The sequence below is a fragment of the Phocoena phocoena genome, chromosome X (assembly GCF_963924675.1).
Source record: "Phocoena phocoena chromosome X, mPhoPho1.1, whole genome shotgun sequence".
Classification (NCBI taxonomy): Eukaryota; Metazoa; Chordata; class Mammalia; order Artiodactyla; family Phocoenidae; genus Phocoena; species Phocoena phocoena.
Window position 1 is genome coordinate 105,099,416 of NC_089240.1, and position 17,160 is coordinate 105,116,575.

At 37.6% G+C, this 17,160-nt stretch overlaps 1 protein-coding gene across 4 annotated transcripts in view; it reads right to left on the minus strand.

Annotated features, from left to right (window-relative positions):
- The window catches only part of TENM1 (teneurin transmembrane protein 1), a 572,765-nt gene that overhangs the window by 293,075 nt on the left and 262,530 nt on the right, over positions 1-17,160 (minus strand). For 3 of the 4 annotated variants that reach the window (XM_065900559.1, XM_065900558.1, XM_065900556.1), the window contains one exon: positions 4,163-4,315. In XM_065900559.1, coding sequence (XP_065756631.1) covers positions 4,163-4,315 — 153 coding nt within the window. The remainder of the gene's footprint in view (positions 1-4,162; positions 4,316-17,160) is intronic. The other variant, XM_065900557.1, reaches the window with a different exon arrangement.

Consider the following 17,160-nt stretch of genomic DNA (forward strand, 5'->3'; position numbering starts at 1 on the left):
TTACCACAAAGCAAACAAATAAATAAGCAAAAATAACCAAACTGAAAACCCTTTTCCCTAAGACTTATTAGAGAAGGCTCTCTGTCCATTCTTTCTCAGCACTCCCGTAAGAACTGCACATGACTCCTTTGCTACCTGTGACAAAACCAAGCACAGACCTTTCCCCTTTTGCTGGAACCTGCTGAAAAACCAGATACAGACCCTCCAATTCCCATTCTTTCATAAATAATTATTGGAGTTTAGAACTGTTTGTTCTCCTTCAACTAGCTAGACACAGAGAAAACATTTCCTGTTCATCTAACTCACTGAGATTTGCCCTGAGTACAAAACAATTCCAACTGTAAATCATCCCGCTTGTAGCTCATGTACTCCTCCTATAAAAGCCTTAGGCAAAACTGATCTTTGAACCTGGGGTGCTCTCCCTATTGCAATAGCCTGAATAAAATTAATTTTCTTACCAGCTCAGTTTCTGTCTTTGATTCCCCCTTAGAAAACCTCTTTAGGAATTTACATGTTTAGATTGTGTTACATTATTACAATAATAGAAGAGAAAACAGAAGAGGTGGAACCAGGAGTCCTTGGTTCTAGTCCCAGTTCTCTGTGTGTTTTTTTTTTAATTAATTAATTTATTTTTGGGTGTGTTGGGTCTTCGTTTCTGTGTGAGGGCTTTCTCTAGTTGCGGCGAGCGGGGGCCACTCTTCATCGCGGTGCGCGGGCCTCTCACTGTTGCGGGCTCTTGTTGCGGAGCACAGGCTCCAGACATGCAGGCTCAGTAGTTGTGGCTCATGGGCTTAGTTGCTCCGTGGCATGTGGGATCTTCCCAGACCAGGGATCGAACCCGTGTCCCCTGCATTGGCAGGCGGATTCTCAACCACTGCGCCACCATCTCTGTGTGTTCTTGACCCCTCTGGACCTCAGTTTCTTCATCTTTAAATAATGATATTGGATTTGATTATCTTGAAGATTTTAACATTCTCTACTGGTTGATAAATTACACTGTAATTATTTTCAGTTCAATTTATGGACCTTACATGACTCAGGTCTAGGAACAAGTCTTTCATTTGTTCATATCCCCTGCTCTGTTTAAACCAGCTGTTACATAATATTTACAAGTTAAAGAGAAAGAGTGAGTTATGACTAGTTTGTAAGCTTCTAAGGTAGTAGGGCCTGTTTTAGTGCAATACTTTCAATTTTACATTAGTGAACAACTGATAACTGATTTTTCTGGTAGATTCTGACATATGGTTGCGACTTATATCTTCTTTTTAAAATTAAATTTAAATTATTCAAATAAATTTAAAAAAGAAAATTTTAGCATACTAAATAATCAAATATTCTTTTTTTCTTTCATTTTGAAAATTAAATGGTGAGAAAATTCTTTAATCTCCTAATGAGAAGCAGATACATATAGCTACTGTTAACGGGGAACCAATTCCAGCAAAATTTGATTATTTTTAAAGTGCTATTCTACTTATCCATGGCTTTGGTGATGAAAGTGATGATAATTTAAAAATAATAGATGTTAAATTGGTAAGTAAAGAGAAATCAAACTTTAAAGAGAGAAAACATCTAAATCCTAAGGAGGCCATCATTCATAAAAAAGTTGATGTCAGTTTGAAAGCAGGATCTATAGTATCTAATAGGATGCCAATACAAGGTAATTTTCCAATCATCTGACCCAATAATAATTATTTTGCTAAATTAAACAATGTCCTTTACATCCATTGTCTCACTTACTCCTTACAGCCACTCTATGCGACAGGTACTATATTATCATCCATATGTTGCAGGTAAGGACACTGGTTCAGCAAGGCTGTGTCAATTAACTGCCTGAGGTTGGAGTGCCAGCAAATGACAAAGTCAGTATTCAAAGCCAAACCTGACTCCAGAGTCCAGGCTCTTAACTACAGCGCTACACTGTAAAGTGCTACACTGTAAAGAAAACAGTGTAAAAAGAATTACCTGTTTTTCGAGTTTAGAACTGTATTTATGGAGTTGTGTGATGTCTAGAAAATTGTAAAAGGATACAGGTGACCATTTGAAAATATCCTTATAGTATATTCCATCTTCTGCAAGGTTTGGTTTAGTATACACAGGACTTTATAAAAGAGGAGCTATGTTTTTACTTGGTAAGTAATACACAGTAAAGACCTAATAAAACAGAACTATGATGTGCAGCTATTGCTAACGTTTTGTCCAGACTTCCATAAAAAGTCAGTTTAAGATAATAATTTGGTATATATGGCATGAACCTTTAATGATTTTTCTTAATAAAGAAATTGGTTTGGCCTGCTTGTTGTTGTAATTGAGCAGAATCTTAAAAACATTTTCCATTTATGAAACTTGTCACAACACATTAAAATACAGAATTTACCTAAAATCTATCATGAATAGACACTGGGGCTTTGCCTTCAGGGTGTAAAATGTCTTTTGTGGTTTTCATATACGTTTCATGTGCGGATTTCAGTATAATGCAGAAGTTAAGAGACAAGTCTCTGGAATCAGACCACCAGTTTCTAGCTCTGTGACCTTGGGCAAATGACTTAAACTCTCTGTGCTTCTATTTCTCATTTGGAAAATGAAGACCATAGCATTACTTTCATGATATAAATACATGTTTAGTGTCTGGAGTAAATCTTGGCACATGGTAACTGTTTAATACAATTTAGTCAGCATCATCAAACTATTTTTTGGAAAGGAATTCTAGAAATCTGAATTAGAATTAAAAAAATGAATATGCTCTGATGACAACTATGTGATGACCTTCTGCTGTCCTGTATGCTTCATTTTCATCAAACAGATAATTCATGATTTTCAGTGTGACTGGCAAAAAAAATCCCTAAGCATATGATACCAAATGGTGGCTCTTGTACTTGCAGATATAAAGGAATCAAATAGCAGGAGGGAAGGTAAGGGAGAAAATGTCCAAGTGTATTCAGACCCTTTCCTCTGCCATTTCTGACCCCTGCACTACCCTCAGTCCCTCTCAGCAGCAACAATGAAATTGCTGGGAAAGTTCAGCCCAGGCTAGAAACAGTAATTCTAAAGGACATAAAGCAAACTGCACTGTGAATTGAAAACTGGAATAAACCATAATGTTTTCCTGAACCCTAAGCATTAATTTTTACTGAAGCATAGACCAAAGCAAAGTTCCTTTTTCAAAAGCAAACAAAAATAAAACAAAACCCACAAATAACTCCCCAGAAGGAACTAAAAACACAGGAGTAGCAATTGAAACAACTATAAAAATCTCTTATTTTCAACTAATGAAACAAAACTGATTTTCCACCTCTATAAAATTATAAGCTTCTTAATTTAAGGGTAGGGTTTGGGTCATTCATTCATTCATCTTTTTATATTTAATCTAAAAATATTTAGGATAGTACTGGCTATACGTTTTATTTTCAATTTCTACTTTTTGAATTGACATCCCGATATTTTACATGGCTCAAGGCCCTCTGTATTGTATCTTATATCAAGAGAAATCACAATACAAATTTTCAGTTATTTTCAATATTTGAACATTAAGGCTAAGATCATTCAACATGAATAAAATGTTGGGACTGCTGGTACAGTACTGTGACATTTATTGTAAATGTCAGGTAGTTCAAGCTTATGTTGGTTAAATTTAACAATTCATTACTCAAAGTGCTTTTTTCTTTTCCCCAACTAGGAAGAATTCATGTTTCCCAACTAGGAAAAAAATTCATATTCTCCCACTTTGACATAAACATTCGCCCTTGTATTACACATAGAAGGCATTTTCTTATTATAAACAGAAGAAATTTCCATATACCCTTTGTAAAGTGTTATATATAAATGCTGGGCTTGGACACAGAGAACTTAATCAAAATCGCACGTTGCTTCAGGGTACTTATACGCGAAATGCAATTTCCATTGTATTGAAACCTCCATCCTGTAAATATTTATCTATTTTCAAAATTGCCAACATATTTGAAAGGTTTAATTGGTTTATATTCAAGGCACTAGAGAAAGGAAAATCTGCTTTCACAAGACATTTACATGTATTTATTCTGTCCACGTAGAGTATTTCTTTCGAGTGATCATGAAATTTAATGTGAAGTGAAACCATCCCAGGTTTGGTTCTGATGACTAAATTAGAAGAAAAGTAATAATCAATCAGTCACTTTGATCACTGTACCTTTTTTCTCTGATTTATTGGAAACTTTTCCTCCAATTGGAGAGTAAGTGGTATCCATGGATTCAGTCCCTCTGTTCCCCTTGCTAACTCCATTTTCATAGAGCTGTCCTTCAGCTGGTTGCAACTGCCAAGTCAGGCCGAACAAATGTACTGCTGCAAGAAAACAAGCCATACATGAACTTATTCCAGACTTGTCAAAAAGTTCTCTAAACCAGCTGTCCCTTTCCACCCAAAAATGCCATGACTGGTTTTCTTTCAGTTAGGCCAAGCAACCTGGAGTTGATACTCACATCACACATGTAGCGACTTTCCCAAACAGTGCTTAAAATTTTGAGGCTGAAGCTATCCCAGTGATAGCAGAAGCTGAAATTCTGGTCAAGCAATTACAGTGGGATTGGACTCTGCTCCTCAGTGCTGTGACCCCTTCCTCTTCCATTTCCCTTAGTCGTGTAACTCTAGTTTGCACATGGAAATGGCAGAGTAATGGTGGACAGGCTATCGCGAGAACATGAGAGACCTTCTCTATGGCCCTTGTTCAATTCAATTCAGCAAATATTTCCTGAGTGCCTAGTATGCATAAGGTCCTATGATAGCTACTGCAGATGTTAACATCTAGATGCCTATTAGGGTAGGAGCTGAAAGTAATACAAGTATAAAATAATGATAATACACAGAATAATTGAGGTAATACAGGTTCAAATTGCTATCATATGGCTTCCCTATATGATAAGCCCGTGCACAGCAACGAAGACCCAACGCAGCCAAAAATAAATAAATTTATTTTTAAAAAATTGCTATCATAGGATTAAAAAATACTCAGTGTTGATCAGCATGCAGGAAAATGGGGACTCTCATACACTTTTTTTTTTAAGTCAATCTTTTTTTAGATTGACTTAAATCTTTTTTTAGATTGCGCGGGGGCTTTCTCTAGTTGCAGTGAGCGGGGGCTACTCTTTGTTGCGGTGCATGGGCTTCTCACTGTGGTGGCTTCTCTTGTTGCAGAGCACGGGCTCTAGGCGCCCAGGCTTCAGTAGTTGTGGCGCGAGGGCTCAGTAGTTGTGGCTCGGGGGCTCTAGAGCGCAGGCTCAGTAGTTGTGGCACACGGGCTTAGTTGCTCCATGGCATGTGGGATCTTCCTGGACCAGGGCTCGAACCCGTGTCCCCTGCAGTGGAAGGCAGATTCTTAACCACTGCGCCACCATGGAAGCCCTCTCATACACTCTTTTTTTTTTTTTTAGCATCTTTATTGGGGTATAATTGCTTTACAACAGTGTGTTAGTTTCTGCTTTATAACAAAGTGAATCAGTTATACATATACATATGTTCCCATATCTCTTCCCTCTTGTGTCTCCCTCCCTCCCACCCTCCCTATCCCACCCCTCCAGGTGGTCACAAAGCACCGAGCTGATCTCCCTGTGCTATGCGGCTGCTTCTCATACACTCTTGATGCGAGTATAAAAAACCAGTCACCTTTTGGAGGGTAATGTGGCACCATTTATTAAGAAAATTTGAAATTTGGCTTAATCTTTTAGGAAACAATTCAATTTCTATGAATTAGCTATGAATGTGTACCAAACTACAAGTCTCTCCATTGAAACATTTAAAAACTAGTAGAAAGTTATGATCAATCTAAATATTCATCAAAAGGAGATTAATTAAATAACTGATGATATAAATAATATAAGATTAAGCAGTTATTAAATCTTGTTGCAGAAGACTATGTAATGGCATGGGAAATATTTATGATGCATCAAATGAAAAACATCAGGCTACTAAACAGTATGAATAGTATGATCTATATTGTGTGTGTGTGTGTGTGTGTGCGCGTGCGCGCACGCACATATGTTGCTGTGTGGAGAAAGAAAGGGCTGAGAGGATGTATTGCAACATAGCAACAGTACGCGGGGTTTATGGAGGATTTTAATTTTCTTCTTTATGATTTCTGTATTGTCTATACTGTTTACAATGAACATGTGTGATGTTTGCCATCTGGGGAAAAAAGAAATTTTTGTTTTAAAAGAAATGGTTTAAAGGAACAATAGATAAAAATTGGCTTGGTTGATCAGGGATGATTTAATGAAGGAAGTAGGATTAGAGATAGACCTTGAAGGATATGTGGGGCAGGTGTCAAGAATAGGTGGGATGAGGGGGCAGGTTGAACAAAATATGACTTTGTAAAGCACAAGATGTATTTGAGGCAAAGGAAGTTGATGGGGTTGGTTGGAGTTTAGCTACGTATAGAAGTTAGTGGAAGTTAAGGCTGTAAGGGTCGATAAGGGCCATATTGTGGAGGGCACTGAATGCCACACTTAGGTATTTGGATTCAATTTACTGGGCAACAGGGAGGCACTGCTATTTTTTGAGCAGATGAGGGCTATGATCAATTTTCTTTAGGAAGATTAATTTAATAGCAATGAGGAGCACTGATGATTTCTAGGCAAATAAATGATATCATCAGAGCACCCTTTGTAGAAAGATAAATCCAGTAGTAGTGTGGAGAAGGATGGATTGGAGGCCTAAAGATGTGGCAAGAACACAAATTGGGATGGCACTCCAATAATCTAGGTGAAAAATGATGAGTGTCTCGTTTAGGGCTGTGGCTGTGAGAATGCCAAGAAGGCAATTCCTTAAGGAGAAATTTTATAAATGTCATTTCAGGATTTGGCAACCAGCTCTGTGTATGAGTGGGTGGGTGTGTGCTTGCACGCTTGTGTATGTGTGTAGGTGTGCTGGGGATGGGCATAGGAAAGAGTGACAGAAAGGGAGGAATCCAAAACGGTTAAGGTTTTGAGCCTGATAACTGAAAGCACTGTGGAACCATTAACAGAGTTAGGGAATTCGCACTTAGCTCAGCACTAGCTACAAACAGATGGTGCTGGATATGTGTTTGCTGAATGCTTACTAGTTGGTCTGGGGAAGGGTGACGTGATGGGAGGAATACAATGAATTAATATTTGGAGATTCCAGGTTCCAGGGACTGATGGGCTATCTAGATAGTCATGTCACACACAGGAGTTTGAAGTTCTGGAGAAATATTAGGTCTAGGACAAGACTAGAATCACACATGCACATAAGCAACAGTTGAAGTGAGAGCAAATGAGATTTCTGAGTGGAGAGAATGTTAGGAGAAAACAGTGCCTAGGACAGAAGCTGGGGACATCCTTTTATTTGTTTTCTTACTGCAATTTTCAAATCAACCAAATCTTACCAAAAGGCAAAAAAAAAAAGTGTATCTGTTCATAAGCCATCTCATATTTTTCTTTATGTTCCTAGGCAGACTGAAAGGGGCTAATTTATATGTCTAACACAAATACATAGCATATGAATTAGCAACCGAGAACAGGAAAGCTAGCCAGATAGCCTATTTAAAAATCATTCATCCACTTTTAGTTGAGCTAAAGAGATTTCTAACACGTACCTTCTAATTTATCCTTAAAACTTTTAAGCATTTAATTGGTTTCTACCCTTTTCTTTGGATTAAGGCCAGTACTGCCTGATGAATTTCTCTTGCAATTACTGGAAACAAATGAAACTCAAATGATAGTGGTTCTGAGTAAGATACAGTATGGCATGCTAATAGAGCTATATTAGGGACATCCCTGAGATTTCCTTGCCAAAAGACTCAAAGTACAGTTGGTTTAACATCCTCGCTCCAATTAAAGGTATTTATCAGCTTTATAGAAAATTCAGTCTACTCAGTCCCCTAATAATTTGAATATGATGGATATTAGAAGCTATATTGAAAATGTGTTTGACTTTCTTGGTTCTGTTACTTTTTTGAAATTAGATGGGCCATAAGGAACAAAAGGCATAGTAGTTCGCATTTTGCAGATCAAGGGGGCTATTTTATATACTTTATTTAAGTTAAGCCAGTTTCCTGAGGGCACTTAACAATGAGAGAGAAAATACATGTGCTGAGAATCACTTCAAAATAATAAAATAAGGTTTAATTTTTCACCATCAAATGAAAGGGACTGCTTCTAGCCAATCATGACAGATAAAGAGGTATGCACAATTAGTCAAATACCTTTTGAGGGTGGTAAAGCTTTATAATTTTTTGAGTTTACTTATGCCTTTTCTAGGCAATGAGCTGTTTGTAATGTACCCATTTTTTTGGTGATGTCCCTATGTATGAATACATAATGAAAATTATTTGCTACAGACTATGGGTACTATGGCAAGGCTATGGGTCTTTTCTCTCCTCCAAACTGAACTTCCATATACTGAGTTGTGAAAGGAAATCAGAGTGCATTTATGTGCAGGGTAGACTGAGGTAACTAAATAACTCCAGTGTTTGAGTTCTGTTAGAAATAAGTAATACTTTGTTCACACTAAGACCAATACATAAAACTATGTTGAACTTTGGGATATACCAACACACCACTAGAAAGATATGGCAATACTTCTATTATGGGAATGTATTTATTGATTCATTCAACAAGTATTTTCAAAGCATATGCTGAGCACACCAGGAATGTCGGGAATACAGGAAAAGGTAATGAACAGCCAGGACTGCAAAGGTATTGGCTGACCCATATGGATGTTGGATGTAAACAACCAATATATCCTGACCAGGACCTACTGGCTGCGTATCAGCCTTGGATACACAATGAGGAAGATACAGAGTCCTTACCTTCTAATAGATCACCATTCAGATCTATGCTATGTATTTATAGCCACACTTTAAGCAAGTCCCCTAAACCCAAGTATAAACATTATGAGCCCACTCATAATGAAATAAGGGTACAACTGGTAATGAACAAACAGGGCAGTGTTAAGTTATCTTCATATATTGATTCAACAAGTATTTCTTGAGTGCCTACTTTGTGCCAGGCACTGTTTTCCTAAGTTTAGAGCAGTGAATTAAAAAAAAATCTCTACCCTCCCAGAACTCATGTAAGAGGGTGGTAAGTTAAGAGAGGCAGACAATGAATAAATATATGATGTAATATAATATGGCTATATAGAAACAAAGAAGCAAATAAGTGAAATAATGGCCAGTAGTTACAAATGCTATAAAGGAAAAAAATAAGTCCGAGTAGTCAGGGAAGGTCTCTTGGAGTAGGTAATATTTGAACCAAGATTTGAATGAAGTGAAGGCATATGAATATCTAGTTGAAAAACCTCCTAGAAGAAGGAACAGCGATTACAGAAAACCCTGAAGTCTTGTACGGAATATGTGAAGAACACTAAGGAGCTCAGTGTGGACAGGGCTCAGTAAGGAAACAGAAGAGTGGTAGGAAAACTCAAAAACAGGATTGGAACCATCATCCTGTTATCTCTGTGCTCAAACCAACTTCACAAACTGGTCACCAATAAACTACAAATGAATAGAAAGTAATAAAACTAAAATCACACATGCCCCAACATATACCTACAAATGAGCACTACTGGTTACAGTAGGTCTAATATAACTACTCCTGACCCCAAACAAAGTCAGTTCTTTTTCCTAAAGACATATATAAAAATATACATACTCAATGAGCAAGGTTGGACACTAGCCAGATCTCTCAGGAAGTACCAGTTCCATTATTTGCACTTCACTAAAGTTCAATGGCCGGACAGAATGTGTCTGCCTATTCAGATATTCCAGGAGTAATGCCTTTTCAGCTGAGTAAGAATGGCAGTCCCTAATGCTCTCCTCACAAATGTTCCTTAGTGCTGAGTCCTGTAGATTTTATAATTCTTATCCTTCTTGTTTTATCCAATTGCAAAGAGCTATGCTCCGAAATTATAAATTTATTACAAAGTTAAGGTAACAAATGGAGTATCTTGCTGCCCCCAAGTGTCAAACTCAATCAAGCATCTTGGATCTCAAGGCAGCCTGACTTCATAAGAAGCCCTTCTTAACTTGCATATTTCTATAGGCTGGAGCCTCAAAGCCTCTCTGCAGTTATTTTTCTGTACTCTCTGTTAGGATGCTGGTCTTTGTTTCTCTTAAGTAAGACTGATGGTCTGTGGTAATGTTTATAATTGATAATGCTTCCCCATTCCATGCCCCTTCAAAAGGCAAATATTCACTTATAAGGGAGAGCCTGCAGAAGTGCTTCAGAAGTAGATGTAGGAAATACATGCTGAATGACCTAGGTCTGTACTGTCTAATATGGCAGCCACTCACCACATGTGTCTATCAAGCATTTGAAATGTGGTTAGTCAAGGTCGAAGACTTCGTATGAAAGTAAGAATGCAAATTATCCAATTAATAATTTTTATATTGATTATATGTTGAAGTGTTAATATTTTAGATATGTATTTCATTAAATTAAAAATCTATTTAAATTAACTCCACCTGCTTATTACGTTTTTAATGTGGCAACTATAAAATTTAAAATTATGTATGTGGTGTGGGTTGTATTTCTATTGGACAGTACTGATCTTGACTATCTAGAACATTTCACAAAGAGAGATGGTGTTTCTCTCTTAGCACCTCGTTATAGAACCCACCATGCTATGTTGAAGATACCTATTTATATGAATGCCTCATCATTTTAAGCACTGAAAGGGCGGGTACCATGTCTTCTTCATCTTTTTGTCCCTGGTACCTAACTCAGCACCTGGTAGTCAAGAAGTACTCTTGCTTAAACACTGCTGATAGGACTGTAAAGTGGTAAATCGGCTTTGGAAAGCAATTTTGTTATTGCTATTGATTGTCTATCAAAATTTAAATTGGGAACGTTCCTTGACCAAGGAATTCTACTTCTAGGAATCTGCACTAAAGAAAGAATCACATACAGGAATGCCTTGCTTTACTTCATTTTGCTTTATTATGCTTCGCAGCTATTGTATTTTTTACTAATTGAAGGTTTGTGGCCACCCTGTGTCCAGTAAGTCTATCAACACCATTTTTCCAACGGCATTTGCTCACTTCGTGTCTCTGTGTCACAATTTTGTAATTCTCACAATATTTCAAACTTTTTCATTCTTATTATATTTGCTGTGGTGATCTGTGATCAGTGATCTTTGATGTTACTATCTTAATTGCTTTGGGGTGCCATGAACCGTGCCCATATAAGACAGCAAACTTAATAGATAAATGTTGTGTATGTTCTGACTGCTCCATTGGCCATTCCCCCATCTCTCTTGCTCTCCTCCTGCCTCCCTATTCCCTGAGACACAGCAATATTGAAACTGGACCAGTTAACCCTACAAAGTCCTCTGGGTGTCCAAGTGAAAGGAAGAGTCACATGTTTCTCACTTTAAATTAAAAGCTAGAAATGATTAAGGTTAGCAAGGAAGGCATGTTGAAAGCTGAGATAGGCCTTTTGTGCCAGTTAGCCAAGTTGTGAATGCAAAGGAAAAGTTCTTAAAGGAAATTAAAAGTGCTACTCCAGTAAACACATGAATGATAAGAAAGCAAAACTGCCTTATTGCTGATTTGGAGAAAGTCTTAGTGGTCTGGATAGAAAATCAAACCAGCCACAATATTCCCTTAAGCCAAAGCCTGCTCCAGAGCAAGCCCTCCTCTTTTAATTCTATGAAGGCTGAGAGAGGTGAGGAAGCTGTGGAAGAAAAGTTTGAAGCCAGCAGAGGTTGGTTTGTCAGGTTTAAGGAAAGAAGCCGTCTCCATAACAACAAAGTGCAAGGAGAAGCAGCAAGTGCTGGTGTAGAAGCTGCAGCAAGTTATCCAGAAGAATTAGCTAAGATAACTAATGAGCTGGATACCTTAAACAACAGATTTTCAATGTAGATGAAGCAGCCTTCTATTGGAAGAAGATGCCATCTAGGACTTTCATAGCTAGAGAGGAGAAGTCAATGCCTGGCTTCAAAGCTTCGAAGGACAGGCTGACTCTCTTGTTAGGGAGTAATGCAGCTGATAACTTTCAGTTGAAGTCAATGCTCATTTACCATTCTGAAAATCCTAGGGCCCTTAAGAATTATGCTAAATCGACCCAGTCTGTGCTCTATAAACGGAGGAACAAAGCCTGGATGACAGCACATCTGTTTACAACATGTTTTCTTGAATATTTTAAGCCCATTGTTGAGACCTACTGCTCAGAAAAAAAGATTCCTTTCAAAATATTCCTGCTCACTGACAATGTATGTGGTTACCCAAGAGCTCTGATGGAGGTGTACAATGAGATTCATGTTGTTTGCATGCCTGCTAAAACAACATACATTCTGTAGTCCATGGATCAAGGAGTAATTTCAGCTTTCAAATCTCACTACTTAAGAAATACATTTCATAAGGCTATAGCTGCCATAGATAGTGATTCGTCTGATGGATCTGGGCAAAGTAAACTAAAAACCTTCTGGAAAGGATTCACTGTTCTAGATGCCATTAAGAACATTTGTGATTCATGGGAGGAGGTCAAATAATCAAAATTAACAGGAGTTGGGAAGAAGTTGATTCCAACTCTCATGGATGACTTTGAGAGGTTCAAGACTTCAGTGGAGGAAGTAACTGTAGATGTGGTGGAAAGAGCAAGAGAACTAGAATTAGAAGGGGAGCCTGAAGATGTGACTGAATTGCTGCAATCTCATGATAATACTTCAACAGAAGAGGAGTTGCTTTGTATGGATGGGCAAAGAAAGTGGTCTCTTACTACTAGAGCTAATCAATGAATTTGGTAAAGTAGCAGGTTACAAAATTAATGCACAGAAATCTCTTGCGTTCCTATACACTAACGATGAAAAATCTGCAGGAGAAATTTAGGAAACACTCCTATGTACCATCGCAACAAAAAGACTAAAATACCTAGGAAAAAACCTACTTAAGAAGACAAAAGACCTGTATGCAGAAAACTATAAGACACTGATGAAAGAAATTAAAGATGATACAAACACATGGAGAGATATACCATGTTCTTGGATTAGAAGAATCAACATTGTAAAAATGACTATACTACCCAAAGCAACCTACAGATTCAGTGCAATCCCTATCAAACTACCAATGGCATTTTTCACAGAACTAGAACAAAAAATTTCACAATTTGTATGGAAACACAAAAGACCCCGAATAGCCAAAGCGATCTTGAGAAAGAAAAATGGAGCTGGAGGAATCAGGCTCCCTGACTTCAGACTATACTACAAAGCTACAGAAATCATGATAGCATGGTACTGGCACAAAAACAGAAATATAGGTCAATGGAAGAAGATAGAAAGCCCAGAGATAAACCCACACACATATGGTCACCTTATCTTTGATAAGGAGGCAAGACTATACAGTGGAGAAAAGACAGCCTCTTCAATAAGTGGTGTTGGGAAAACTGGACAGCTACATATAAAAGAATGAAATTAGAACACTGCCTAACACCATAAACAAAAATAAACTCAAGGGCTTCCCTGGTGGCGCAGTGGTTGAGAGTCCACCTGCCGATGCAGGGGACACGGGTTCATGCCCCGGCCCGGGAATATCCCACATGCCACGGAGCGGCTAGGCCCGTGAGCCATGGCTGCTGAGCCTGTGCGTCTGGAGCCTGTGCTCCGCAACAGGAGAGGCCACAACAGTGAGAGGCCCGCGTACTGCAAAAAAACAAAAAAACAAAAAAACAACTCAAAATGGATTAAAGACCTAAATGTAAGTCCGGACACTATAAAACTCCTAGAGGAAAACATAGGAAGAACACTCTATGACATAAACCACAGCAAGATCCTTTTTGACCCACCTCCTAGAGAAATAGAAATAAAAACAAAAATAAACAAATGGGACCTAATGAAACTTCAAAGCTTTTGCACAGCAAAGGAAACCATAAACAAGATGAAAAGACAACCCTCAGAATGGGAGAAAATATTTACAAATGAAGCAACTGACAAAGGATTAATCTCCAAAATATACAAGCAGCTCATGCAGCTCCATATCAAAAAAACAAAAAACTCCATCCAAAAATGGGCAGAAGACCTAAATAGACATTTCTCCAAAGAAGATATACAGATTGACAACAAGCACATGAAAGGATGCTCAACATCATTAATCATTAGAGAAATGCAAATCAAAACTACAATGAGGTATCACCTCACACCATTCAGAATGGCCATCATCAAAAAATCTACAAACAATAAATGCTGGAGAGGGTGTGGAGAAAAGGGAACCCTCTTGCGCTGTTGGTGGGAATGTAAATTGATACAGCCACTATGGAGAACAGTTTGGAGGTTTCTTAAAAAACTACAAATAGAACTACCATACGACCCAGCAATCCCACTATTGGGCATATACCGAGAAAACCATAATTCAAAAAGAGTCATGTACCACAATATTCATTGCAGCACTATTTACAACAGCCAGGACATGGAAGCAACCTAAGTGTCCATCGACAGACAAATGGATAAAGAAAATGTGGTACATATATACAACGGAATATTAGTCAGCCATAAAAAGAAACAAAATTGAGTAATTTGTAGTGAGGTGGGTGGACCTAGAGACTGTCATACAGAGTGAAGTAAGTCAGAAAGAGAAAAACAAATACCGTATGCTAACACATATATATGGAATCTCAAAAACAAAAAAATGCTTCTGACGAACCTAGGGGCAGGACAGGAATAAAGACGCAGGCGTAGAGAATGGACTTGAGGACACAGGGAGGAGGAAGGGTAAGCTGGGACGAAGTGAGAGAGTGGCACTGACATATATACACTACCAAATGTAAAATAGATAGCTAGTGGGAAGCAGCTGCATAGCACAGGGAGATCAGCTTGGTGCTCTGTGACCACCTAGAAGGGTGGCATAGGGAGGGTGGGAGGGAGACAGAAGAGGGAGGGGATATGGGGATATATGTACACTTACAGCTGATTCACTTTGTTATAAAGCAGAAAGTAACACACCATTGTAAAGCAATTATACTCCAATAAAGACGTTAAAAAAAAAGAAAGTGATTTCTTGAGATGGAATTTACTCCTGGTGAAGATGCTGTAAAGATTGTTGAAATGACAACAAAGGACTTAGGATATTACATAAACTTAGTTGATAAAGCAGGGGCAGGTTTTGAGAGGATTGACTCCAATTTTGAAAGACATTTTACTGTGGGTAAAATGCTATTAAACAGCATTATGTGCTACAGAGAAATCATTTGTGAAAGAAGAGTCAATCAGTGAGGCAAACTTCATCATAGCTTTATTTTAAGAAATTGCCCCGGCCACCCCAACCTTCGGCAACCATCACCCTGATTAGTCAGCAGCCATCAACATCGAGGGAAGACTCTCCACCAGCAAAAAGATTATGACCTGCTGAATGCTCAGACGATGGTGAGCATTTTTTAGCAATAAAGTAGTTCTTAATTAAGGTATGTACATTGTTTTTTTAGACATAATGCTATTAAACATTTAATAGTCTACAATATGGTGTAAACATAATTTATATGTGCACTGGGGAACAAAAAAATTCATATGACTCACTTTATTGCAGTGGTCTGGAACCAAGCCTGCAATATCTCTGAAGTATGCCTATACATGCATAAACGGGCATGTACAAGGAAGTTCAAAACAGCATTGTTAATATAATGATTTTGTTAATATAGTAAAGAAAAAAAACCCCACCAATATATCCATCTATGAGAGAATGGTAAACCCATAATATAAAATCCTACATAAGAATCAAAAGGACTGATACTGACAGACTGTCAGATTAGAGGACACTAAGAAGACATCACAATTAAATGCAATGTGGTATACTAGATAGGATCCTGGAACAAGAAGAACAAATAGTGTAAAACTGAAGAAATCCGAAATAAACTCTTGAGTTAATAGCACCACACTAATGCTAATTTCTTACTTTTAACAACTGTACTATGGTCATGCAAGATGTTAATATTGGCAGAAACTGAATGACAGGTTTACAGGAATTCTGTGCTATATTTGCAACTTTTCTGTAAGTCTCAATGCATTTCAAAATAAGATGCCAGAAAGAAGAAAACAAACAAGAGAGAGAGAGAGAAAGGACTGACCCAGTGGTGTGATAGAGCCAGCTTCTACTGGTTTACAAGAGCCAACTGTGCACATCTCTTCCAATTCCACCTTCAGTGACTTCACATTGGTAGTTGAAATCACCATGGTGGGTGTTTTAACACTCCAGGAATCAGCAAATGTTGCACATCAAGGCTTTTTTGCCCAGAGAGCTGGTTGTTAAACATTTATCAGCACACCACTAGATGACCTATATGTACTGACATAGAAAGAGCTCTAAGATTTGTATAAAAAACAATGTAGAACAAGGCACATCCAATGACCCTATTTAAGTAAAAGAAAAGGTATCTCTATGTATGTAAATGCATAGAAAGAGAAATGGAAGGATTAATATCAAATTATTGAACTTTAGAGTGGGGAGCTGGGGGAACTTCAACATTTTCATACTATTGTTAGATTCTTTTACAGTGATACTGTATTCACATATTGTTATACAATAAATAAATAGTAGGTGCTCAACAAACCTTTTAAAAAGCTGAATGGATAGATGCATTCTTTTATACCATCTCTTTAATTTTTGTTTTCTGTCTAAAATAGGGCTTTTCAAAACATTTTAAAGCCGTAGAACAATCCAGCAATTAAATATGAATAACCCTCAAACCCATCAAAAGATAAAACAGAACTCTTTTGACTGAAAGGAATTGGGAGTCCAAAAGCTCCACAGATATAGTTTGAAATGTACTGGCCTAAAAAATTATCCTTGAAACATCTGAATCAGGAAAATTTGGGTGCTGGGAAGAATTCCTTCTAGGCAATTAAATTTGTTGGAATAGTTTCATAATGCCAGTGTCAGAAGATATGAAACCTTCCATGTTACTCTGTATCTCTTGGTGTTTTGTGTCCACTCTTTTACAGATAATATTCCAATCCACTTAATAATAAGGTAAATAGAGCTCTGATAATAAATACACAAGTAACCTTGAAATTGCAATATTTGCAAGGCAAATACAAGTTTGCTTTCAAGAAATTCATCTTGCATCTCAAACTGCACACATATTCAGCTAAGGGTGCTATATTTTTTATTACAAGAAATTTTTTGGTGCTATTTTCAAATTTGACTAAATAAATTTATTTTGAAAATTTGAAATCTGTCTTACAGATAA